The sequence below is a fragment of the Anarrhichthys ocellatus genome, unplaced genomic scaffold, assembly GCF_004355925.1.
Source record: "Anarrhichthys ocellatus isolate YVR2014 unplaced genomic scaffold, GSC_Weel_1.0 scaffold3, whole genome shotgun sequence".
Lineage (NCBI taxonomy): Eukaryota > Metazoa > Chordata > Actinopteri > Perciformes > Anarhichadidae > Anarrhichthys > Anarrhichthys ocellatus.
In genome coordinates, this window is record NW_022280033.1 from 13,580,802 (window position 1) to 13,608,219 (window position 27,418).

At 42.6% G+C, this 27,418-nt stretch overlaps 2 protein-coding genes across 4 annotated transcripts; one reads left to right on the plus strand and one right to left on the minus strand.

The window, feature by feature from the left end:
- The first annotated feature begins 6 nt into the window (after nucleotides 1-6).
- On the plus strand, nucleotides 7-27,208 carry kif16bb (kinesin family member 16Bb). 3 transcript variants are annotated; one of them, XR_004213839.1, is made up of 25 exons: nucleotides 7-164; nucleotides 240-369; nucleotides 690-901; nucleotides 1,032-1,140; nucleotides 1,269-1,394; nucleotides 1,501-1,581; nucleotides 5,486-5,549; nucleotides 5,632-5,742; nucleotides 5,863-5,979; nucleotides 6,648-6,745; nucleotides 8,221-8,333; nucleotides 8,419-8,561; nucleotides 8,880-9,048; nucleotides 9,405-9,533; nucleotides 9,747-9,922; nucleotides 10,023-10,088; nucleotides 10,176-10,235; nucleotides 15,849-15,968; nucleotides 16,108-16,159; nucleotides 16,258-16,395; nucleotides 17,683-17,765; nucleotides 19,577-19,665; nucleotides 22,626-22,797; nucleotides 23,616-23,700; nucleotides 24,411-24,499. XR_004213839.1 is itself a non-coding variant. In XM_031876684.1 (24 exons), the coding sequence occupies exons 1-24, from the start codon at nucleotides 20-22 to the stop codon at nucleotides 26,646-26,648; spliced, it is 4,854 nt and encodes a 1,617-aa protein (XP_031732544.1). In that variant the 5' UTR covers nucleotides 7-19; the 3' UTR covers nucleotides 26,649-27,208. The 3 variants fall into 3 exon arrangements, 2 of the variants coding, with proteins under 2 accessions (XP_031732544.1, XP_031732553.1); XM_031876684.1 differs by lacking the exon at nucleotides 22,626-22,797 and having other exon boundaries at nucleotides 24,411-27,208; XM_031876693.1 differs by lacking the exons at nucleotides 7-164; nucleotides 240-369; nucleotides 690-901; ... (2 more) ...; nucleotides 1,501-1,581; nucleotides 22,626-22,797 and adding an exon at nucleotides 1,709-5,413 and having other exon boundaries at nucleotides 24,411-27,208.
- On the minus strand, nucleotides 563-4,526 carry mad2l1bp (MAD2L1 binding protein). Its single transcript, XM_031876709.1, has 3 exons — nucleotides 4,055-4,526; nucleotides 2,975-3,246; nucleotides 563-2,865 (listed from the first exon to the last, which is right to left on the minus strand). Exons 1-3 carry the CDS (start codon nucleotides 4,476-4,478, stop codon nucleotides 2,338-2,340), a joined length of 1,224 nt encoding a protein of 407 aa, XP_031732569.1. The 5' UTR covers nucleotides 4,479-4,526; the 3' UTR covers nucleotides 563-2,337.
- Nucleotides 27,209-27,418: the final 210 nt, after the last annotated feature.

A 27,418-nucleotide genomic window follows, 5' to 3' on the forward strand; every position in this document is an offset into this window, starting at 1 on the left:
TCAGAAGGTTGTGCCTCTGATGCTGGTTCACGGCTGGCCTGGCTCCTTCTATGAGTTCTACAAGATGCTGCCACTTCTCACAGAGAACCAGGATGGTCTAGTGTTTGAGGTCATATGCCCGTCCATCCCTGGCTACGGTTTCTCAGAAGCCCCTCATAAACAAGGTAGATGAGTCTGAATGAATGAAGGTACGTATCTGAGCTTGAGCAACAGATGTTTACAGATTTCTGTCTGTTCAGGATTCGACAGTCTCGCGGCTGCCCGGATTTTCCTGACACTGATGGAACGTTTGGGATTCTCCCAGTTCTATCTGCAGGGAGGAGACTGGGGCTCTCTCATCACCACCAACATGGCACAGATGAAGCCTCTGTAAGACAGCAAAACAAGCCCCTACATGCTACAAGTTACCCCGACAGTGCACTTTCCACCACCCACATGTTTATATAAAGGAGACATTGTGACATTGTTATCTAAATTGTGAAACAGTGGTTGCAGTGTGCAAAGTGCACTCATGACCAGAACTACTTGCACTACAAATTCCTGGAGGCTGGAGCAAGGTCATTGTGCCAAAACCAAAAAAAATCGATTAAACCTGCATTTATATCTAGAAATGGGCACTGAACAGGATTAAAATGTCGTAAGACCTATAATCTTAGATAAAGCTAACATTTTTTGATAATCTTTTCCAGGTGTGTTAAAGGTCTCCACTTGAACATGTTTATGTTGACAAGGGGGATCAAAGTGATGTTGTCCCTCATGATTGGTCCTTATCTGCCATTCCTGGTGGGCTTCAGTCGGGAAGATGTTCGTCGATTGTTCCCTTTCTTTGAGAAGAATGTCTGGGACATCCTGAGGGAAACGGGCTACCTTCACATCCAGGCCACTAAACCAGACACTGTAGGTAGGGACAACTAAGAAACTGATTCTGATGATCATATCGACACTGTTAACAGGTCAAAGACAACCCACATGAGACACACAAACTGTTACTAGTATTTCAGCTCTAAATTAATCCTAAATTGTGGGTACAGGCTGTGGGGTGAATGACTCTCCCGTAGGCTTGGCGGCCTACCTTCTGGAGAAGTTCTCCTCCTGGACTGATCTGAGGAACAGAGATCTGGTGGATGGTGGGCTGGAGAGGTACAAGTGGGAATTCAGTTTAGCCTTTTTGTTGTTATTTTCAGCATATAAATTAAATGTTGGCTCAACAAGGTTTAAGTGATGCTGTTGCTGGCTGTAATTAATTATACATGTCTGCGTCTGTACAGGAAATTCAGCCTGGATGAAGTCTTGACAATTGTCATGATCTACTGGACCACAGGCTCCATTGTCTCCTCCATGCGCTTCTACAAAGAGAACATTAAGAGCAACCCTGACAATAGAGTGGATGCAAAGTATGTTGCCAAATGCTCTTACTGTCAAAACCATGACGTTAGTTTTATAAATTTGACAACCCTATTATCCAATCGTGTTCTGATTATGTGTCTTCTTTTGTTTTAGGACAGGGATATTTGTGCCCACTGGACTTGCCGCCTTCCCTGGGGAGCTGCTCCACTGCCCGAAGTCATTGGCACAAATTAGGTATCGAAACATCTACTCCTACACTTTCATGCCTCGAGGTGGTCACTTTGCAGCCTTTGAGGAGCCCCAGCTGCTAGCCAACGACCTTGTCCAGTTTGTCAAAAAAGTAGAGAAGTTCTGAACCCATTGATGTACTCTCAGACCAATGTAATTATGGTTATCCGTTCTTTATCATTGCTGTCAAGTTTGAGTTTGACTGGTCCTTCCAAATGGGATACGAATGCACAGCCCTCTTACGCAGGTCGTTGTCACACTATAATGCATCTCATCGCTTGATTGCCTCAGAAATTGCACCACTGTCAAAATCTTTTTCATGTTTTAATAAATGTAAACGTATACACAGATGGGACTTGCACTCTAATGTATCCAAAGATTGGATTAAAGAAAGCAATATAATGTATTCAATCTGTCAAAATATATTACACCCATATTATGTGTGTTGCTCTGTGTTCAACATCTTTAAAATTTGAGAATTTTATGCAAAACATTCTTCACAAATATAAATGCCAACAAAGCCTCTTGTGAACAATTCTCTCAGCTTATCAGAAGACTATAAAAAAGGATAATACACCATACTGCCTGTCCTAATGTTGTAAGTGACATGCTTTCAATCACAAGTAGAAAAAAATGTAATTCATTAAAATATGGACAGCTCAATTCAAAATTCACTTGGACCACCATTAAAATGTAATTATAGTATACAGGCTCAAGAAAGAGCACTCCAATCTAAGACTATGTACTCCCAAACCTTGTCAGTCACTTGCCAAAGCCCTTGATAGTCATGGGTGCCTGAAACCACACATACTCCAGCCAGTCTGACCCCTGTGCCCCTGGTTCCTTACAGATGCTGGGATCAGTAGACAGAGCTATTATGTGGTGTTTTACACGGGTTGGCATTTTAAATTGTAGTTTAGGGCGGAACCAACCTACACCGCAATCCCTGTGAGACAGTGCCAGGACTGTGGTGGGCATTAAACGAACGGGCCTGCTGTCGGACAAAAGGTCAGCCACAAACAGAGTGCGGAAGATCTGCCTCAAGCATGAAGACACACGTAGACATTGACCTCCACCAGCCGATATCAGAGCCTCCATGTTGATTTCATACAGCTCTTTGGGGAGGATGAGGGAGCCACCCATTAGCAGCAGCACGCGGGGCACCCTGCTAAGGGAGAAAAGCACCTCCAGCTGCTGCAGCACCTCCTCTAGCTCCTGAAGGGTCTGTTGACACTTGCGCCAGTCCATGTCTGCAGCTTGCACCGGCCTCCGACTTACTACGTCTTTACCCTGGAACACAAAACATTCAGCAAACACTATTAGTTCATCTCAAATCCACAGCATGTCTTCATTTATGAACAGTTGAATTGCACTATGTGTTCACACGTTTCCTATTCACCTGCATTGAGGCTTGCTGTTTATTCTGGGAGTACACCAGCTGGTCATACGTCATGGGTAGTTGCTGTCTCTGATAGAGAATGCACTTGAGGATCTCGCTGACGAAGCGACAGCAGCCGTCCTGGGTTACAGTGCCAGGGAAAACCACGTTCACACGGCCTTCGTCCTGCGCTTTTCTCATCACCTCAGAATCAATGTCTGTGTTACAATGTTGTTTACTGGAATCTTGCAAACTTATCTGACAAGAAGTGTCATCGTCTTCTTGGGCATTATCTGCAGGGACCAGAATAATGTCATTAGGATGAGCAATGGACCTGTCCTGCTCAATTTTAGCTAGTTAAATGATAATGAAATCTAGCTTGGCCAGTGTTCTAATAGTCATTGCCCCCATTTCCCTCATGAAAGTAACATACACAACTTCTGTCTGTCCGTGGTGGAGGAATTACTCAGATCCTGTACTTGGGCACAAGCAGCAGATACTCTTATCAGCAAAAGTCCTGCAATTAAAATTGTGCAATTGCCTTTTATAATGTGCCATCAAGGAACAAAGATGTATTTTCATAAAGAAGTGGGCACCAACTACTGCTGGATAGTTAAGGCTAATCATATATTCTTTGATACTGTTTTGTCTGCACAAATAACCAACATCTGTGTCTGTAAAGTAACTGGGAAACTGTATGAACATAATCCTAAAGAAGCTACACATCACAATTGCGACACTGGAGCTGGACCATGATTGGATCCTTTGCTTCATAGACTACTTCAAACCGTTCATCAAACTTTAATATAATGGAATTACTGTACCTCAAAATTATAATATCTGTAGACCTACTGACGTAAATGTGTTTATCAACTATTACCGTTATCTCCGAATATTATGTCCGTCTTAATTAGGCAGTACTTTGATAAATATAGTGTCGACAAGTTGACTGTATAACGTTATTACGAGAACAGGTGGCTGTTTCCCTCGATCGAAATTAAAATGCAACAACTGATCTCAGAAACGTGCCTGATATGAGTAACGTTGCTTTCATGCCCCCCATTGAAAACCATGAGTGACGTTATGTTACCCTCACCTTACCTGGAGGGCCGGTTGTGGAGGGCAAAGCGGTGTTTTCCTTGTCTTCAGCGTTGTACACAGTTTGCTGTTTTGGATTTAGTCGATGTTCGGGGGAGGCATCTTTCAAGTCCATCACGTTTGCCGTCGTTACATGTGTGTTTACGACCTGTGGCGAGAGTTGTTCGGCCACTTCCGCAGACGGTCGGCATGAATCGGAGTCGTCGGGAACACTTTGTGACGTTACGTTTTTAGATGTCAAATTCGGTTCCACATCTTTTTCGGACGAAAGCGTCAGGCGCCTCGTTATCCTATTGTTTCCGCTGTTAACAATTGACGTATTTTCCGAGCCAACTGGGTTTGGTGTTGATTTCAATATATTCGAGTCGTCTGCCATGCTTTTGAATGTCCCCGCTGGGTCCTTTTCGAACTGCATCATGGGAAACATGAATCGACAGCAATGCCGTGTTCACGTTACACGGAAAGATGAATATAAATAATAGATTCCCATTTAACATGGTTTTTAACATTCTTTTTTAGGCGGTACTTAATTGTAAGAGCTTGCTGAAATTTAAACGTCACTGACTTAAAATGTTATTTCGCTGGAGTCTTTGAATTAAACGCTTTAATCGTGTAATAGTGCAACAATTCAACATACCTTACACTAAAGCTATGTTTCGCAAATGTTACAATGCATACACAAGCTTACACAACTTATAATAATTGAAGTCATCTTTTGACAACACAAAATCGATATGAACATGGCACCGATAAGACCAATACACGGCATTCTTTGTTTGCTGTGTTGAAGTCCGGCTGTCGGTTTTTCCCGTGAGCATCAAATGCAGCCTGTTGACTCAAGCACTCCTTCGCATTATAAAGTGGACACATTCGATTTATTTGGATTTCGTTGTCATATAGTGTGTGTATTGATTAGAAACTCAAAACACAATTTAAAGTGAAGTTTGACTGAGTCTCTTTCCATTTATATTCGTGGATATCGTGCTTATCCATGTTATTAAATTGACAAAAGCCTGGGACATCTTCCTGTAATTTATCCAAAGTATCTTGAGTGCAAAGAGTTAACACTGCAATCATATCAACCCAGAGCTACACGACAAAAGGAATGAGTGAAGTTTACTGAGTCGTAATGTAATACACCCTAGTGGCTAGTTTGCGAAGTGCATCGAGAAAGAGCACAGGCCCCAGGTGTGATAATTAGGTGTGAAATACGCTGCATTGATGTTCACGCGGAAGGCAGACCTTTTTCCACAGAAGGAGAACACAGGCTAGGATAACGTTTCGTTTGATGTGTTCTGTCTGATCTTGATTAATAATGGCTTCAATGCGAGTAGCGGTCCGTGTCCGCCCTTTGAACGAAAGGTAGGAAGAATGACTGCTTTTTATTTTCTCTCTGAATGAACTCTTATGCCACTCACGTTCACTTTTCCACAGAGAAAAGCAGTTTTCGTCGAAGGTTATAATTCACATGAGTGGGAACTCAACATCTATTCACAAGGTATTTTATCACAAGATAAAATCAACTACACTGCAGTAAAGTTTTTTTGTATTAAGAGTGGCCTGTGCATTTTAAATTGTAGCCTTCACATGTTCGAGGGGACCAGCAGAAGGACGGAGGCAAGACCTTTTCGTATGACTTCTCCTATGATTCATCTGACAGAGGAAGACCCACGTTTATATCACAGGAGAGGGTATCTGTATTCTTCTGTGTTTACGGCTTTATCTGTTCCATCATTTTGCACAACCTATTTTTTTTTTTTTTGTAGTGTAGAACAATGACTTTAACAATGAACTTTTCTCTGCTGCTTCAGATTTTTCATGACTTGGGGTCTGATGTCCTGAAAGCTGCATTTGAGGGTTTCAATGTCTGTGTGTTTGCCTATGGCCAAACAGGCTCAGGAAAATCATACACTATGATGGGCCACACAGTAAGGCCTTCTCTCAGCTTTCTCATTCTTACTAAGGTTGAAGTGATTTTTATTTTTATTTTTATTTTTCTTCAGAGATATTCAGGGTATTTCCAACTTGCATCTCCAACGGGCCCTAATATTCCCAACACTATAGAGCTTACATAGCAGAATACCAGCGCTAACCCAGTGTACACATAGCATCGACTCCTCACCACATTAGGAACCGACTGATGTGAAGCTTCATCAGACGTCTTTCCATTTATCTCCATGTTTCTCCCCACTAATCAGAAAATGTGATGAGGGCAGCAACCCACAGCGTTTCTCTCCTCACCTTGCACAGCAATGGAAATTTCACATTACCAGTGAGCTTTCTGCTTGTCTACCAGGAGACTTGTGCAAGGTCATCAACATCCCAGATAATTATATATGGCTCTTAATGCTTACTATCTGTTACTTTGTAATTAAAACAAGAGGGCATGTCGCTCCGAGTGGAATTGCTTTTATGCATCAGTAATTCCATATCAGATGAGCTGCTGTGTTTTTCAGCAGTCTGTGCATGTGCTGAGTTGTGGTCATGGCATCGTATTAATTAAGAGATCACAATAAGGGGTACATTTGTTTAAAAGTAACACTGTCATTTTATAAAAACTCCTAAATGCAAAATGTTCCCGTCTTTAATGTGCCAGGGGGATAAAGGTTTAATTCCACGGATCTGTGAAGGCTTGTTCTGCGAGATGTCTCGTAGAGGGAAGAGCGAAGCTGTTTCATTCCGCACAGAGGTCAGGTAAGGGACCACCATAGGCTTCTTCTGATGATCTTATGCACATCGTCCATTGCAATTTCAAACATTCAAAAACTGATTTTAGGACATGAAACTAGCAGCAGAGGGTGGATGGATTCATGTTTTGTACTTGGTAGAGTTGGCAAGGAAAATTGGTTCATAGCTAAGTCTTCTGGTAGGAGCACTGAATGCAAAGCTATTGTTGCTTAAGTTGGGGTGACGCTCTCTGATCTAATACGAAATGGTGATCTTAAATATTAAACCACAGATCTTTAAATATAAGAGTATGACTGCAAGCCATTTTTAAAGTATCACTACAACCATTTTACTCATAATGTAGTCTGTTTAAAAACAAAAAAAAGAAAGCATGTACTTCATGTAAAATGTCAGGTAGGTCATTACTGCCCCCAAAGAATCCACGTGAGATCAATACTTAAAAATATGTTGATTTGATGCCTTTGGAGGTCAACCAAGTTCAAACATCATGTGCGCATGCCATTATAGAGATGTTGCATCATCAGCATTGTCACTTCAATACGGCAGTAAGGCCATTGTTTATTTCACTTAGCTAGGACAGTTATGTAACTTCCGTATGACCCAACTGTAATGCAGTCCTTTTTAAAACCAGAGAGACAACATTAAGGCTTTATTTCTCCAATTATATCCCAGATGATAGCTAATCTCATCACAATATCTGCTTCATGAATACATGCCCCAGCTCTACTCCTGAATGACTGCTGGAAGATGAAATGGATGATTTTAAGCCCTTTTATTTAGATATTCGTTATCATGCGTGCTGTTGGCCCATTATTTGGGTTTAATTCAACCCTAGAATTGGGTTTTTATCTGACTCTCTGCCAGACTTTACTTTAGAAATGAATAGCTTGTTGTGTTGGTAGCTGCACATCCATCCCTACATTGTAAAACATATATTTTGTATTCTTAAGGAGGTGATGGTGGTTGGAATCACACTGTACTGGCTCAATAATCCTGCCTGTGTCGTTGTTGTAATTATGGCAGCTATGCGTCTAGTCATTTAGAAACCATCTAATATCGTAATCCGTTTGAGTTCTCGACGCTGTGCCAGAAAACAACCTGAATGGCTCCATCCACAGGACGTGGTCTCTGCCATTCCATCACTGTCATGCTCTCGTACAGCCTAATTGCTCCATGCCTTGCATTGTTTTTGAATCAGCTACTCAGACTAGTCCTTTTGCTTATTGCACACACTTGATTGAAGTGCTCTGCCGAAAACCTACTTTGCATACGTTTGTTTATTCATTGCTAATGCAAGCAGAGCAATGCATGCACAATATGTCATTTGGCTTCTGTTTTCATAGTAGACGGCGAATAGCAACTTGTTTTGTTCTCATTTTGTGCCGTGCCATTCACATATCAACACTGAAAGCCTTCACTAATCTGTGGCCTTGTGAGCAGGCAGTGTTGGATCCAATTTTGCATTTGTGTCTTGGCATCAGCTATTTGGAGATCCATAATGAACGTGTGCAGGACCTTCTCAAGAAGAGAACTACACCCTCAGATGGAGGCTTGAGAGTGAGAGAGCACCCTCGGGATGGAACCTATGTAGAGAGTAAGACGGGGTTGTATTTTCCATCCCATGTCCGTCTCGGCTCGCATACAATGCATAAAATCTAATGCAGACAACTTGTGTGTAGATCTGTCCAAGCTCTTGGTACACAACCACAGTGACATGGAGGACCTGATCAATCTCGGCAATGCCAACCGCACCACGGCCAGCACCGGCATGAATGAGCTCAGCAGCCGCTCCCACGCCATCTTCACCATCGGCTTCACCCAGGTGAGCTGCAGTGCTTAAATGTGTCCTTGCTGCCGTATCTCATGACTGCCTGACGGAATTGAGTAAAGCATTTTTAAAAGTTTCCCTGCAAAGTCTTTGGGTGTTGGTAGAGGCCATCCCTCAAGAGCTCTAATTAGCCTTGTTTATCCGTTTCTGTGTAATAATTTCTAAAATGTTGTTTTTATCTTCAAAGGCCTTTTCATTTTTTTCCGTCTTAAGTAGCACTTTTGTCGTAATACCGCCTGTAAGTATTCCTCTGTGATGTTGCCTCTTTTGAACTAGACGGAGATTGCTCAGTAATGTTTTTGCATGCCACAGGCATGGTTTGATGCAGAGTTGCCGCGCGAGACGCTGAGTAAGATCCACCTGGTGGACCTGGCAGGCAGCGAGAGAGCGGATGCCACTTGCAGCACAGGCGCCAGGCTGAAGGAAGGTGCCAACATCAACAAATCCCTGGTCACCCTGGGCAATGTGATCTCAGCTCTGGGTAAATGGCAGTTAAAGCTCGACTGACACCACGACACCACGTCTTTATCTGCTATTGAGTTGGTCAGCTCAATAATAGGACATTATATCATTTTATTCACTCCTTCAAAATAAAATGCAGCTTAGTTAGTTACGTTTCTCGCATTGTAATTATAGAAGTTGACGTCTGGTTCAAATTTGAATTGTGTTTTTATCATTTGAAGGAACTATTGACTTAATAAAATTATAGCTGGAATTAAACTTTGTCTTTTTGAGTGCAAAAATGGAGTTATGAAGCTTTAGGATAAAACATTTCATATGTTGCTGGACCTCTCCCGTTTCTCTGAGTCAGTGTTTTCTCCCTGTGTGACCTCCCAGCTGATCTTAGTGTGCGAGGACAGTCAACAAAAAAGAAGAAGCAGATCTTCATTCCTTACAGAGACTCTGTGCTGACATGGCTACTGAAGGACAGCCTGGGTGGAAACTCTGTGACTACTATGATAGCAAGTATGTACTGTTACTCAGAACTCTGCTGACACCAAGACATTTCAGGCTTTTTCCAGAACGTGTGTGTCGCCCCTTTTTGATCTTGCCTATTCTTGAAAAATAATAAAGATAATGGTAACATCATAATCCTTTTTTTTTTTTAGTTTTTCATGTTTTATCTCACCACTGCTTATCAACTTGTGTGCTTTCCTCCCTGGTGACCTCTCATGGCAGCCGTCTCTCCTGCTGATGTGAACTACGGAGAGACCTTGAGCACGCTGCGCTATGCCAGCCGAGCTAAACACATTGTGAACTCTCCCACGGTGAACGAAGACGGCAACGTGAAGGTGATCAGAGAGCTGCAGGCAGAGGTGACCAGGCTCGGAAGGCTACTAGAAGAAGCCAATCAGGTCCTGCATATGTTCAAGCTCACACAAAAGGACATCAATGATCCAAAATGTCTGTCATTCAAAGGTTACATTGTAGGCTGTCTTTTTACTATAACTCCAGGTTTCCCGTGGGGAGCCATCTTCCTCTGTGAAGGTAGAGGAGGAGCTGCATCAGAATCAGACAAGGGTGAGTTATCTTCTGCCAAGTGGAAAGTGTGGGAGAGTTTTGATGTTTTCCTCTGTAAACAATACGCCTGCTATTCCTCCCGCCCAGGTCCGAGCACTGACCAAGGAGTGGACCAGCAAATGGCGCGAGACTCAGATTATTTTGCAGGTACAGCAATTATTACTTCATGTATTTAAATACTTTAAATGTAGTAAAATCAGACATTGTCTTCCATAAAAGATGCACCGTTTGCACAGAGGTTGTCAATATATATTTGTGATCATTCCTTTCTTTTTTTACATTCAAAGATCAACCACCATCTAAAAATTCATGGTTTTTTGAAATGATTCATATAATTTCTTGCTTTTTTTTTTTTCTTTGTCCCTTACATGTATGATTAATCCCACCAGATCATTTAGCCACCTCCACAAGCAATAAGGGTTTGATCCACCAATTTGTTTGAATAATCTATTCTTAAACACATTGATAAAGAGGCCAAGTGAGCTTTTGCACAAATATCCTGGGGCCAATTTTACATCGGTTAATTTTACTCACAAATGCTCAGTAGTGTGTGTTTTGCTTCTTGGACACGAGCTAGAGGAGTACAAGACAGTAACAGAAGAGAATTGCTTGAGGAATTGCTTTATTCCCGTGATTTTAGTTTGGTTTAGCTCTTTCATTTGATCAGATGGTGCAAGTACAAAGCTGGGTGAACATTTCAGAATAAGCTGTGAGATGCCCCTTTTTACAGTTACATTCTTTGGAGCTTAGTTGTTTCTAGCCGGTAAAATAAAAAATACCATTTTTGATGGCTTGATGCAGAACAATATATGCAAGTAAGGTAGAAGGCCGCTGAGTACATAGTGTGAAGGTTTGCTCCATTCATTTTAAGACTAACAATCCTCAAAGTGGCAAGCTCCCAGCAGCAGTTATGAGAATACGTTGCTGCTTGCAGTAAAGACATCCAACCAGCTGGTGTCACTGTAAGTCTTGTAAACGGCCACAGACACTTCATGGAGTGGAACGGCTAATGAGACTCGAGTCGACCTGACATTTAAATTTAATTTTCCATCTATTTAGGTTTAAATCGCATCCAAAAGCTGAGTTCTTGTAATTATCGTGAAGTAAGTGTGTGTGTGAGTAACAGTGTTTGGGAGTCTGACAAATAGAAACTGAACAGACGTGCCTTCTCTTTCAACCCAATATGGTTTCTCTGAGGCTGGAACAGGGTGGCAGCATCCTTTACAAGACCCCAAGCTGTAAAAAAAAATCTCACTGTGTGCCAACCCATAGTTTACACTGAGCACTTTTCCTCTGTTGAATTTGTGCCCAACCTCCCAAATGACACCAAATGTCATCTGTTTGGGACTCATCTTACTCAGCCAAGAAGCCTGTTGCATTATGCATTGAACCGTGAAGCGTGCCAGTCATGAGAACTATGCAGTGACCTCTTATCTCAGTTGTACATGTTTAGCGGTATTTTCTCTCCAGCAGATTTTGCACGTGTGTTTAAACAGTTGTGTTGATCTGGTCTTTGAGAGATTTGTGTTTTTCGGACATGTAGCAATGATCCGTCTTCAGAATACCAGAGGAGAGCTACACATGTAAGAAGACATTGTGTAAGGATTTTTGACTTCTCATGAATGGTGGCTATATACGTGTGTTGGATAATTAACATTCTCATTCTGTGGGTGGTTAGCAGGTGACATTTAGTGGCTCGACAGCCCCTTTACTCATGATGGTGTGTTGGAACTCATTAGCAGCTGTCACCTCTCCCAATTACGAGGTCTTGATTATTGACATATGGCGCTTTCGTCTTTGACTATCCGGCATATTAATTATAGACAGTGTTGTAAATCTGTTTCCATCGTCAAGCAGTGATGGTTTTAAACTATGAGGCAACATCTTCCATCTCTACTGGCAGATCTGAAGAATATGCCTTATTTAGAGCTGTGTCCATTCATGTAGAAGCTGTTATGATGCAACGTGATGCCCAAGTGTTTGATGAATGACTTTATGGATTTGACATTTGTCTTCCTATGCTTTGCATTCTGCACAGACGTTGGAGGTGGTGTCTGTTCAGTACAGCGACGCACATCTGCCACCAGTTTAAAGTTGGCCATTTCAAAATTCAGCGCACATACATGACAAACACCAGCTTAATCACATTTGTGGATTTATTTAAATTAGGTTTTTCTTCGTTTTGTAACAAATGGCCTTGTTTGAAATAGAATGGTTCTGATCTAATCCAACCTCCATGTGTAAGTATGCATGGTGTTATAAATGCAGAAGTGATGCGCTTTATCTCTAGCACGTTATTTATTTTTTAAAGAGAAGTCTTCAAGTTTCATATTTTGTGTTTAATTCAGTTGATGCCGTTGCTAAGAGCTAGATGAAAATTTGTGCTCGGGCCTTAAGGAGACGAGTTGACCAAGAGCGGTGTAAACAGAATTTTGAGTTCTGTATTCAAAGCAGATTTAGAATGCAAAGTTATTCATCGTCAGCTTCCCAGATTGGTTACAGGGCATGTGGGAAAGAGAAAGTAATTAATATGAGATGGATTCCAGTGCAGCCTCTTACCAGACAGACGGCAACAGATTGAGAGAACAAAAAAGGCAGGAAGAGGGTAAAGTGAAATGTTGTTCTACTTCAGGGGTATATAGCCTTTACACACACACACACACACAGATGTGTGAGTAGCTCTACTTCACGAGTGGAGTTCTGCTCCCCAGCCGCCCTTTCAGGTCCACTTCTAACACGGTTGTGGGAGGAACCTCAATTTCAGTAAGATAAAATGAACAGCAGTGTTTCTTTGATCCTCGTGGTCTTTTTATTTCCCAAACATGCTGCAATCAGCACAAAGACGCAACTTAAGCCTTGAATGCTCTGAGCCTGGCTCTGTTTAATGTCAATTTACCTCATACTGTCAGCAGTTATGCATCATAGTTGGCTATTATTGCATTGCATGACCTTTACATATTCTTATGAGCAGCACGCCTTTGATTATTCACATGCCAGTAAAGCTGGGCTTCAAACTAGATTGACTTTCATTTTCCAAATTTAGTTCATGGAATCATTTATTATCTGGCCTTTGTTTGAAACGCAAACGTGGCAAGCACATGTGTTTATAGGTGCCGTTTATACCTACAAGGACTGAAATCTCCCACTGGGCCCATAAAATCAACGGTACTAATAACAGTCCAGTTGTCATGAGGTGCAATGGGACATGTAGCAGGAGAACTTGATGACTGATTGGGAACCCGGAAATGCTTTTATACGGTTGAATCCCTCTCTAGTTTTTAACCACTATCTGCATGCATGGCTGGAGTGCACATCAAGCTAATTGCACAAAACATGCATAATACACCTAGAACACAAACTCTCAGGTTGAGATTCTGCTTTTACATGGAGCGCGCACACAAATAAAATGAAGGGACGAATAAGAAACAGAATGGACTGTTAATGGGATGCCAATTCTTCTTCTGTTAGTTACCATTGTGGACTTTAGCCAATCATTGCAAACAAAAGGCTTCGTGGCATTTTGAAAACTGGCCATGTAATTGCCTTTCCCTTCATGCTTTAGTCATTTGAATTTTCATAAAGTGCAGTAGTCTGTGGTATAAATACAGGTCTTTCAAGGATTTTGAAGGCAGAAGTTTCACTCTTGGCCTGCATTCAGTACCTGCTTATCTTTTCTGTTAAGTTGCTCCACTTGACAGGGCTGATGGGCAGTCAGGAAAGGAGGATTGGTTGGCCTATGGAAGTGTTTTGAAATGCATATCAACCAAGTCGGGAACCTGAACTGTCAAAAGTGTTGAGAAAAATCCATTTCTGCCCAGCCACAGATGATGGCTTTTAATGGGAGCCTAAATGCTGCCCGAGCCTGGCTGCTAGTCTGGGCCACGATTAATTACAGTTTGTCCACCAGCTGCATCAATCTGAAAGCAGACTTTTTTTTTTTCTCTCTCACAGCACACGTACACAGACAACTTTCTCTGTATGTGTGCAAATTTTAGGAGAAAATAAGAGGATCATCTGTTGTGGGAAGAAAGTGACACAGTGCATTAATCTGCCAGGCTGCTCCTCACCACCTAATGAAGTCTGTGAAGAATCCCTTTTAATTACGTACAGGGGCTGAGGTCGATGCCTCTCCTTCTTCATTAGAAAAAAAGGATTCCTCCCATCTCACAACTGCCAATGACTGAGGTGGTGCTGGTGGGGGACACGTCTCTCACTTCACGGTCCAATCTATACGAAAGAGAGTAGGAGGTTGAAAAAGAGGGGAGCTAGTTTATGCAGAGTGTTGCCTCTGAATCCTCCATATGTGAGATTTTCTGCTCTGCCTCTTGGGGAGGTACTTGTGATAATCCATGGCAATGTGAGGCATTAGTCCATCAGCTTAACGGAGGAATACTTCTGATAGGGCCACTCATGCTTGCGTAGACTCTGGGTTATTGAACCACAGCCATTGGCCTGGGAGGAAAAGGTTACCGGCCGTGTACACCTTTCCTAGAGTTTCTCTTTGTGGCTTCATTCAGTGTGTCTTTTGAACCCAGCAGGTCATCCAAGACTATTTTATTTCTTGTTGAATAATAGCAAATTAACAGTCATGCAGTCTGGTCTGTTCTAAAGCTGAAGTTAGAATTGAAATAATGCCAAATTACATTTTCTACAAAGTTAAATGAATATCACCCCTTGACAGACACTTCTGCTGTAAGTAGGTGTGACTCCTGCTTTTACATTTCCTCAGCAACAATTGTTGGAGGCAGTGAAGCGATGTGTGGAGCAGATCAGAGGTTTTAAGTGTAGCTGTCCTGTGCTTTAGAAATGGCTTTCAAGGATTAAATCAATTTCTCTACTTGCTATCGCATTTCTGTAGAGTGGGGCTGTAACTCCATTTAATACATATTTATCAGGTATTTCTGGACAAGCAGAAGGGATTTTTTTTTTTTTCCCCATGCGCACATTAATTTCTGTGTGACAGCAGTTGTAATCCAACTGTAATGTTGCTTTGTGTCACTTTAATGATGTATTACTCCGTAGTCTGTGTGAAATATGAACATTGAAGTGTTTTTCATCATTTGTGTCTGAGATTTGGACCTAATGCAAACGAATGCTATGTTTTATGTGGGGGTAAATTGAAATGTCCCCCATGAAATGATCTTAAAATGTCTCATTTTACTACAGTTTATTACTTTCCTCAACAAATAATGCTCTATTTATGGAAAATGAATGCTTCAAGCCATGACATGCTTTCACTTTAGTTTGACCTTCCATGCAATACTCCTATGAGACGCATTGTAAAAGACACACCTGAAGTTTGTTGCTGTTATCTACACTTGATGTATACTTTACAAGCTCAGGAGTATTTTAACCATAACATACAGTGTTGATGGCTGTGCATCAATAAAGACAATGATGCATGGTATACAACCCGTTTTTTGTGTGTGCGCGCACGGCGGCAATGCGTCTTTTTCGCTTGCTGAACACAATGTACAGTTTGACTCTCGCCACGTTAATCTGAATGATTTACGGCGTCTCTCCTGCCGTTAGCCGCTCTACTGCTTCATGGCGACACATGGTTGGAACGCCGCTGTTCTGCTTGGCCTTCAGGCAAGGAAGAGCAGTCGTAAAGAATTCAGTTTTCTGCTGCTTGCCATTAAATGTCTGTCAGCAGTTTTATTTTATATTGTGTGCCATTCCAGCTACAGGCTATTGGATGAGTTTTTTTTTTTGTTTTGTTTTCTTCCCCTCATGGTATATTTTCTCTATTTTCTATAGGAGGAGACTGTGGCTCTGAGGAAGGAGGGTAGTGGAGTGGTCCTGGGCTGCCACTTACCGCATCTGATCGGCATCGATGAAGACCTGCTCAGCACTGGAATAGTCCTGTATTATTTGAAAGTGAATAGATAATTTGAACTTCATATAATTCACACATTACTCTATTTGTCTAAAATCATTACCAGCCAAGGTCCAATGCTTTTGTTAATTGGCAAACAGCTTGCATATTGTATCGTGACCTTTTTAATCTTCCCTGTAGGAGGGCAGAACCCTGATTGGGAGTGATGAAGCATTGTGCAGTCAGGATATTGGTGAGTCAAGGTTACTGCACTAAATTCCCAGCTGCTGTTTTATGCATTACACAGGAAATGTATGCAGTAATTATTTTCATGCTTTAATTGTATTATAGTACTTCATGGGCCTGGGCTCCTCGGTGAACATTGTGTGCTTGAGAACCGTGCTGGGACCGTGACTCTGATCCCTCAGGATGGTGCAGTGTGTTCAGTCAATGGCTCTGTGGTAACTGATCCCTGCCAGCTGACTCAGGGTAAGCATTTCTGCAACGCTTAATATACTTTTGATATTCTTTAATGAATATTTGGGGGGACGGGAGCAAGGCATGTCTGTAATAATGAAGATTTCTCTCTCAGACTCCCAATTATTTAGCCAGTAGGAGGCAATAGCGCACTCATCCATTTTGAATGCAGTTATATGAGATCACTGCATCACATCTGCAAATGAAATCCACTTTATGTCCCTGGCACCCCCACGGCAGCGTGCTCAGGGCATAAGTGGATTGTGAACACGGCTCTCCACAGGGCAGATGCCATTTCTCTTACTAAACATTTGAAGGGCGAGGGACCTCAGACAAAGCTCCAGACAAAGCCCCAGGCCCTCCATTTAATTGGCAGATGGAGTTGATAGGGCCGACAGGTTTGAAGTGGGCCAGAGCATTAACCTTTCAAAGGACAGAGCCAAGCAGATCTAAAACTCCTGCCCCCCTGAGCAGACCCTGCTTGCTGGGGCTGGGAGCTTTCACCGCTTACGACCTCCTCATCCTCACTAGTTTGCGTTCCAGAGATAACTGCACACAGAACCAGGCTGAGCAGGGCCTGGCTACGCCAGTCTCTTTTATAACCATTTCAATTTATCCAATATCCCCTTCAGAAACGGCTGCATCTGAAGCTATTTTCTTGAACAAATGATAGTAATTTTCAGTCCAACAGCAGTTGGAATCCATCATGGGCTGCTCTCTCAGGTGCTTTGTCACTCGTCAGAAGTCATTAGGAGTAGCAAGATTAGTATTTGCTGTGCTGAGAGAGAAGGGGAATGAAGAGGAGACCTCGAGAAAATCTGTGAATGTGGCCATATGAGCGTGAGTCTGCTATATAAACCCTGATATCGGTTCAATCAAGATTCAAGATTTACCAGACTTCTCCAGTTTCCTTGGACCATTTCTCCAGTAATTCATCCCCCTGGTCTAGGTCATTGCCAATCACATTGGGGATTGTGTTCTTCATGGCAATTCATTAATTTTACCTCAGCAGAGGAAAATGTTGGAGAACTTTTTGTGCCATTTATCAACTTTCCTCAAGTTCAGTGCAGAGACAGTTCACTGGAATCCCACAATGACGGGTAGATTCCCCTGGCCAAAGTCTTTATGCATTATAGATACTGTGCCAGACCACATATGGCCTCTGTCAGTCTTCTCACACTGTATTGCATAATTCAATGCTTGCTACAGCATTTATACCAAACTGTTAAGTTTAGGCAGGTAAGTGAGTTGGTGATATGCCACTTTTTTTTCATGCTGTACCTCTTCGGTTCCCTCTAGGTGCCATCACACAGCTAGGAAGAGGAACCATACTCCGGTTTAACCACCCGACTGAGGCTGCCCAGCTCAGACACAAACGCCAGGTACAGACGTGACCCAAAACCACCACAGACGAGCCTTATTGTGTTCTCATACTAACATGCTGTTTTTGTAAAGCTGAGTGAGCCTCTTTCAGTAAGGATGCTGCCACAACTGCATTTTCTGCTGGTAATCTTATAAAAGCAAGTCAGCATCATGCACTTTGTTTCCATAACTACTAGCTGTATTATCTGCTTCCTTCAGCAAACATTGCTCGTGTTGAACTCAAATTCACACTTGATGCCACATCAGAAACTCCAACAGCCGCACCAGTGTGTGATCCGTGCAGATTCTTTCTGATCAGAATAAGAACATGCTCGATTTTCCGCTGCTACTGCTTGTTTTTGCCTGTTTAGCATGAAACTGTACTTCTTCGTTCTCAATAATTGGCTCACAAAAAAAGCACCAGACCTGCACATCATGAACACAATCTCCACAATACTGACTTGTTTTCAACTTTGAGAAGCTCTCTGCTGTTCCTGAAAGAAGGCCAGGTGCAGCAGCTTTCAAAGCTGGCTGCTTTTCATCCAGCTCCTTCAAGCGTTGTGTGAATGTACCCTTTCTCCCGATGAAACCCCAATCAGTGTTTCTCTTCAAAACATTGTTACTGTTTACGTATTCTTAAGAAGTTTGGGTTGCGTAAGTGGGTGCAAGAATAAAAGTGTTTGTGTGCTGGGCAGAATTATGTAAATCCCTTTAAAATTTAGTAAACAATGGTTGAAAATGTTAATCATGTTAGTCAATGTCGTGTCAAACCTACTTCATGACGAAGGGGACAAACAAACAAACCCAATAAGGGGAATGACAAGAAAAGTGCAGTTAGTTCAGTCAGTCGGTCAGACCTCCTGACCATCTGTGTGAGAAGAGCACGACTGAAGCAGGATACCGAGAGGCCTGTAGACACTCTGAACTACCGGCTTCCATTCCTGCTTTGGTAGACACGTGCATACAAATACTGTTGCCTGTGTGCTTCACGACTCTCAGCTTTATGGCTGAGTGAAAGTCACTGTTGAAGAAACTCAACATGTGGCTTAGTGTTGTGTCAGAAGGCAATAGTTATTATAGTTTTTTAAAAACAATGGTTGTGAATATTATAGCATTATTTTCAAATTCTGTAATTATCAATGCTCACTGTAATTTAAAATTAAGTTCTGATCTAGTATCCATTTGCCTGCAACCAACGTTTAGTCCCCTTTTAAGCATTTCCTCCTCGGCTTTATAACATTTGATGTTGTAAAATGGATTCACACACCATTTTATAGGCATAGCTGTACTTCTGGTTTTTGACAGCTTTCTGCTCTCTGCATTATTGAAAATTGCACGCCATTACAGCCAAGTAAAGCACCGACATCCAGGCCCCGCTGCGGTGCCAAGATGAGTCTTTGCCATTCATTTTTAACATCGATTCTAAATGAGATGGTCTCGGGAGTTGCACATTCACTCAGTCTTGCAATATACTACCACTCCGAGAATACAGTGTGCAACTGTGGTTTTAGAAAGCAGTATATTTCAATAGTGCTATATATATTAAAAAAAAAAAAAATGCACAGCCATTTCATTTTAGGAATATGTGATGGTGTCATTTGGAGGGGCTTTCAATTACCAGATATAAGATTTAGAAATGTTTCCAAATGTTGTGAAAGCTCTTCAGTCTACGCTCTTGTGTTTTGTGAAAAACAGTGTCATGAATACAGATGACATACAGCATCCTCTAAAATTAAATCCTTGCATAATTGCAAATCTACCGCAGGCAGCTGTCACTCATATCTCACACAGATTTACATTTCACAGTGCTGTCTCATTCTGTTGTCTGCAGAGAGGGCCGCTGTCTGACTTCAGCCTGCCCTTGACTGACGTGTCCAAGTCTACTGAGAATCTGTCCACGGTGATGCCGCAAAACCCAGGGTGAGACTTATGCAGACATATGTAATAGCTCTCTACACTCTGTGAACAAAGCATAACTGAACCCAGTCTACCTCAGTCTCCACAAGGTGCCTGCTTATTGAACGGCATTCATCGCGGCATGTAGTTCAAATTAATGCCATAAATCATAGCAGCGCTTCTGTGAGGAGAGGTGGGAACATGCTAAAAAGCCATTCTGAAGTGCTTCATGCTGAGTCATTGGAAATCACAGCCGGCAAGTCTCCAACAGCCCAAGGCATGTCCCAAAAGGGCCTCGAGTTCTGTAGGTAGTGAACTGCCCCGTGTCCCATTTTCAAAATCACTGCAGTGCACTTGAAGTTTAGCTCCCCCAAATTCTCAAAATACACTGTAAAAAAAACAACTACTGTTCAGAAGTTGCATCATTCAACGTTGCTACACTTCCAGCAAATCTTTCCCACATAACTCTCTCAACCTGGGTTCTTGTCTGTATTTGTGAAACAGTCATCAGCCACGGTCCAAGAAGCATCTCAGTTCAAAGTGCTCTACAAGTACAAAGTACTGTCTTAGAGTAGAAAAGCGTCCTAGCGTGTATTATGCATTGGGGATGATTAAAGCCACTATTCACATTTTTTTGTATGCATTATAAAATGCATAATAGTGAGGATAAAAGATGAATCTGTTGTCTGCATGTCACGGTCATTGTTGACGAAGGCTCTGAGAAAGCTTGTTAAGTGGACCTTTTTTTAATTTGAGATTATTTAGTCGCACAACAGGTGTACACAGCTACGCTCAAGTGTCAAAACAAAGTTCAAGCTCCCAAAGACCAGAATTTTGTGCACTCTATATTGAGAAAAGCCTGCTCTCACTACAGGTAGACACGGCTGTAACTAATACAATAAGAGGAAAGTTGGTATAAAATTGATAAAAAGTTGATTTGGGTATGTTAAAACTACTGTGACACTGCTGTTAATCACATTAAAATCTTGTGCATGGTGGCTTTAACAAACAGTGAGGAACTAACAAAAGGATTACTGTCACTATCATTTTTATTGACACTTAACAGCAGTTGTGCACTTTTCTTTTTTTACACTACAGTCGACCAAACTCTGACATTATGTTAGTATGACTCTGTGTCTCAGGGTTCATTGAATTAGTGCCCAAAATCCAATTCACTCTATTGAGCAATTTGAGACACCCACCCGGTCTCTCATGATCTGATAACCTTGATGTTTTACAACATGTGGAGCTGTCTGACATGTAATTTCCCTCACAGTGCAGTATCCCCAAAAAACAGCACCTCCGCTCAGGTGATTCATTCTGCTTTCAGTGGAACACCTGCAACCGCGCTCCCGATCCGCTGGTCTGACGCTGCTTGGATGTGAAAGCGTTAATGCTTGTGTATATCAACGATTACTCCAAGGCTGCTATTAGTCCAACACACAGCTACTGTGGTCACCACTGTGCTTCAGAAACGCTTGGTTTGTGGGCTAAAACCATGGAGAAGAATGGATGTCAGTAGGAGTCTGGGGTGGAGGGAAACTGAGACAGCCTAATTGAAGTCTGTAGGTGTTAATGGCAGATCAGCAGTAAGACTGACAACAGTGTAGAAATGTATACAGAGGAAAATATGGCAGGATAGCATTGCAAAATGCACTTTTTATTTTTTATTCCTCTAGACACGCATCATAAAATATCTTAACCTTCTCTCACCTGGCCCACTGAACTGTCACCTGATCAAGCACTGTAGATGGGGGAGATGAGGGAAGGTCTTGTTCTTCTCTCATTGCTTGGATATGTATTCCATGCTTGTTCTGCTTGCTGTTTGTGTAGCATAAACTCCTTCACAGCAAGGACAGAATTGATCTGAGTTTGCCCAACCATCTTCGAAATAACCCTGAGTGATGAATGAGAACAAATCATTTGAATTCAAACAGTGGCTGTTTGGGTCTGGGAGTGCCACAAGATATCAATAAACTAACCCGCTGTTACTAGAGGGAGTGCCCATTATCGGCTACATCAGTTTGATCAAAGACTTTCTCACTTGAGAGTTTGGACAGGAAGAGGCTAACTGCACAACAAAACGTCCAACGTCCTGTTCCTCACAGCGTGGGAACACTTCACATTTTTGTATTCATCCAGATCTTTAATTCAGTAATACTTATGTGCATTTATGTCAGATTAGCTCAGCCTTGCCTCTCAGCATGAGGTGCAGAGAATCTATTAAATTGAGCTTATAGTTTTGAAACACAAGGTGGATACTGCTAAGCTACGTTGTCTGATATGGCAAGGTCACATGCTTTTGTATTGTGTATGAATTCATGGCCGTCCGCAAGACCCACTTCTTACCTTCTAGAAAAAGTTGTCCCACTGTTTGAATCATTCTTTATCAAATGAACTGTGCAACAGTCTGAGACTGTATGTTGGAGTGTGGACTCCGAGAACCCCCAGTGATGGAGCGGGCCAGCTGGCGTTTGACCCATGCAGCTTTTAATGGCCACCTCAGCTCTGAAAGTCCTTCATCTGACAAACCTCAGTATTTTCCACCTCTGGCCAGAAGCCCAAGTGGCAACTTTACAATTTTTGCCTCTTCTGGCATTCGACAGGCTTTTATTAGGAGTTTGAATCTCCCAAAATGGTGTTTTTACACTGGTTAACGTCCATCACTCTTGGAACTCCTGTGCCACTTGTCACTCCTTGCTATCGGCTTCAGTGCAGCGAGAACAATCTTGCCTACAAACCCATCTAGCTCTGAAGGCTGCGATTTTATTCATTTAATTTGTTGTGTCACTTTACTTTAAGCTGTTCGCTTTTAACATCGCACGTGCCTCTTTCAAATATCTGGGTTGGAGTTCCGTAGAACTGCAACAAAAGGAAATGGAAATGCTTGAAAATGTGGTATGAGAAGTGTTAAAGGGTGCGTATGAAAGAATGTAGGACTTCTCATAAAATCTGTGGGCGTGCATGTACGATGTGATAACTAGGAGGATGGGAGAGAAGCTCAATCAGCAGGAGGTGGAATGGCAGCAAGTTCAAGAAAGCATGAACAAACGCAATCGGGACATCAAAAGACTTTCAAAGGAAAACAGTGGGGCTCCCCATCAACAGAGCAGGAGAGAAGACAACGGGGGCAGAGATGGAAGAGACTGGCGATGGGTAAGTTAGGGGAAGGCGAACTGTGCTCTCTGTGGCGACGTTAATGAATCCGTTGTTTGCGTACCAGTTTTGTTCGCAGTCATTCCACAGCAACACCACTGTAAACCTCGGCATGCGAGCAAAGTGTGTGACAGAATAAAATCCCCAAAATGTGGTCAGCCTCTGAGGCTGAGAACCCAGATCAGTGTTCCTCCGTTCATTCATGTGAGCAGACAAACATTGCCGAGTACAGGACATCCTCTGCACTGATCCTCAGGATCTGCAAAAATCCTTTAATCGTCACGAGGACCTGCACTGTGATCCCTCTTGTTGATGTTGTCAATGCTTTAGCGCTCCTGCTTTTCCCCCTCACCAACCTCCTGCAGCACACAAAGCTCAGCCAAAGCCTCTGTTTACTGTCAGAAATCATTCTGAGCTGTATATTTGGTTTCTGCTCCCCCCTCCAGAGTGCTGAGTGTTGTATGTAAATCCTCAAATCAACATGCACAGATTCTATTTAATTTCACAGCTAGTAGAGTGGCTCTAATCTCATCTAGCCATTTGGGCTGTTTGCTTTTCAAATCTAATGGATGTTTTTTGTGAAGTGGGGGTTTGGGGGTTATTGCAGTCTTTTTTGCCTGCAAACTGTTTGAAGTCTTCAGTGTCACACCACAGCAAATAATTAAATTTGCTTTTGCAAACAAAGAGCCTGGCAGCATGTATACGCATATAAACACAGCCGATTGTGCACACGCCGCCTTGTATCAAGACGCAGTTTTTGTTTTGCAGATAAAATATGAAATGTATTTCATTATTGTCGTCATCGTGTCATTTCTCAGGCAGATGAATATGCTGGCTGCAGAGACGGATGAAGTACCAAGCAGCTGTCTTACCTTTGAGGCAATGGAGACGCACAGGACTACAGTATGTATTCACACTTAATTTGTTCTACTGTTACAAAAAAAAAACTCACTCTTGATTAAGAGAGTGAATTTTTAGAAATAAGGTTGTATTCAAATAAGCCATGGGTAGTTTCTGCATGGAATTAACTGACTTTTAATTGTTTTGAAAAATTCTAAAATGAAGCTTAAACACATCCTGCAAAAAGTGAGACTTTCTTCTGCAGTTTGTTTATCGAGCCACTATGGTGCCACTGTTCATCCCTCTTGTTCCTGCAAAACACAGCAAATGTCAATACCTGCCCCCCTCTCCAGCCAAGCCTAATGCTGTTTTTTTTTTTTTTATGAGGCATGAAATACTTTTTCCCATGGCTTATCGTGTTTGTTTAATATGCACATATTTTCTTTCAAACCCCTACAGGAAAGTGTAATAGAGTTTTAAATGACACTCATTTTTGTGAGCATATTGCAATGAGAGCACTTTTGAAGTATTTGTGTTTGTACATGTACCTTGTTATTCATCACTCTATTTTCCTGTGCATGTATTTATGCATTCAAATATAATTGAATACATAAATAAAGGGGTCTGGGAGAAATAGTTATTTTAGTTCCTGCTCAGCAATGGCAGGACTAATTTAATAGTACATTGCATAAAAAAAACTGGATTTTTGAATGACTAAAATCTTTCAAAGTTTTATGACCTCTCATAGTTTCTCCTTTTCTCATGTAAAATAGGCCATGCCTGGACAATATCCCGTCTCTCACACTAGATTTGAGTTGGATGGAGACGCACTACAGGGTGGGATAAGCACCAGGGATGGCCCGGAGCAGGGGAGGGACTTGTGTCATAAATCAGGGCCAGGGCTCATGTCTGAGTGGCCGTGGAGGAAAGCTCAGAGTGGGGCTGAAGTTGCAAGTTATAACGAAAAGGAGGTTCGGTCAGGGGATGCAAGCCTCCAGCAGACAAGCGTCCTGGGCCCGGGTGATGGATGTGGTCCGAAGCCAGAGGGGAATGCTAACAAGATCAAAGGCGTCATGTCTGACTGCTACAAGGAGAGACCTGGCTCTGGTGGGAGCTCATTAGGCAACATGTCCCACCTGCAGAGCGGCAGAGGAACTGGCTCCACGTTTGTCCTCCCACAGACCAGCACTCCTTCTCAGCTCGACATAGAACCTCTCAGCAGTCAGGCAGCATGCTCTCCCCCTGAGGAAACTACCTTCAAGGGCCAGTTTGGTTGTGGAGAGATGGATGAATCTGGAGGTTTGGAGGAGATCCCGGGAGTGTGTGTGACAGAGACTGCAGCAGCCACAGTTCAACACTCGGGGCTGGGTGCTTTGGTCAGCAGAGTTTCTTTGATTTTCCAAGATGCAGGTCGTTTTCTGTGGAGCTCACCCACAGTATTGCAGCAAGTCAAGAAAATGGGACTACAGCCAGTTGGGGCCCGCTGGTCCAGCCATGTTGTCTCTGTGGTCAGGGAAAGTAATGTTCTGTCTGTAGTGAAGGACAGTCAGGTCTTCTCCATGGTTAAAGCGAGCTTTGTCTTCTCTCTCTTCAAGGATAGTCACATTTTTTCAATGGTGAAAGATCTAGCTTTCATACAGCACATCCAGATGGAGATAACTCAAAGCATTCAGGCTATAGAGGCACCTCGGTTGATTCAGGGCCACATCAATCCTGACAAAACACAAGTCCCAGTCCTGACACCAACGCAAATCTTTAGCAAGGCAGAAGAATTGCCAGATGACGTGCCACTAATGCCAGAAGATATCTGGACAAGGAATAAGAGAATCGGGCAAGACATGGCTGATATTCATGTGACTCAAGGACACAAACTAGTTACAGAGCTGTCGCCAGAAAAACACAGTGAGCCAGAGGTCACCCATGCACCTGAAGACAAAAATCAAGTATTGGAGAATTTGAGGACTGTGCCAAACGGGAACGACGTCCAAATCTTTTGTCAAACGTTGATAGAATTTCCTGATTCCCTTTTGAACCTGCAAAGTATGCCATTTCTTGACATGATGGATACTTTACAGTCTATCATCTCCACCTCGGTGCTCACCTCCCAGAAGATTGTAGCTCTCTATTGGGTGAATGTGGCTAAATGCAGCCATCCTGAGCCCCGTCCTGCCCTCCTGATCCTGGCGGAGACTGCTATCTATGCCCTGAACGCTGACTTTGGGCTCCTGGTTTTGTTCCATCACCTCCCCTTGCTCCAGCTGAAAGAGCTGCAGATAGGCTTAGGAGGCCACAGTCTGCGTTTGATGGGCGCTGCAGAGGAGAGCATCCTAGGTGTCTACACCCACAGCCAGCAGCTTACCAAAGAGCTGTGCCGGGCCATACTTGATGTCATCTGCCCCGGGGACAATAGGGTGTCTCAGCACCCACTGCTCCATGGAGACTTGATGAAGTTGTCTTTCGACTGGTCTGTGCCGGACCTGCTGCTGGATGCTGGTTTAAGGATTTGCTGCCAGTTTCAGAAAAGTCTTGCTGATCTGGTTTATCTTCTTCATTGTAACATGGATCAAGAAACCGTAGCTCTGGGAGAGGTGCAGATACTACTGTACACAGGTGTAGGGGTGTGCATCAGCCCCAGTACCCACACTGAGCCCCTGGCCCAGCTTTTACTCACTGATACCCACCTTGGCCTGGTGCAGGACGATGCTGTCTTTCACCCGACTCTACGCTCTGTCACCATCGCGCCCTACCGTCCCCAATTCCATGACTTAACTCTCCGTCAGCGCTCGGATGTGCGCTGCGTGCTGGTGCATGATGAAGACAAGCGTGGGGCTGTCGGTGTGGATGTAATCCTAGCAAATGTGAGGTGCAGGGGTCACTCTGACAGCGTGACTAAGGCAGCTACCCCGTCTGCACAAGCTTCAAATTCATCTCAGCATGCAGAAGTGTGGAAATTAACTTTCAGTTGCTCCTCTGAGGCCGCCTCCCTGATTAATCACTTGTCAAATGTCTGATCAAGGACTGAACATCCAGTAATGAACAGCCCAGCTGGAAAACTCTCACTCACAGGGAGCAAAAGTGCATCCCAACCAGACAACGCAAAGGACGGCATAACTGGTAGATGACAGTGAAAATCCTGACCTATTATGAAGTTTCCATATTGATTCATTTTTCTAGATATTTTTTTAATTGTCATTTTAATAACACATGGCTTTAGCACTTTTATCTTCAAAACCCTTGACTTTCTTTGTTCTTGAATTGTTTTGTTCTTTAACCGCATGCCCTGCATTCTTTTTGTCAAAGAGGTTGTCAGTTTAATGTGGGATGTTTTAAAATATTTCGTTGAAGGCCTGACATTGAGTATTAAAAATGTGTTTGTACCAGTTTAATTTGTTTCATGGGGAATCAGATATTTTTAAAGGATTTTAAATTACAAATGTGATCTCCAAGTTATCTCCCTGTCATAGTTACTTAAATTGTGCATGTATATTTGTACTGTATGTGAAGTTGTTGTTTTACAATATTTTATATAATAGATGAATATGTTTGTTATAATAAAAGGAAGGTAAATCCACTGCTGCTCTGGAGTTGTGTTTACCACCTAGAATGCAGATGAGCTCTGATAGTGGAGCTTTTAACTCGGGGGGGAAGAGAACAAAGAATTCAGAGTCTGATGCAGTTCACTGCTTTGTCTAATATTTTGTCTTCCTATAATCTCCTTCAGGCTTTCTCTCTCTCCCCTCCCTCCTGTATGTTGTTTTTTACTTTCAGCCTCTTCCTCACT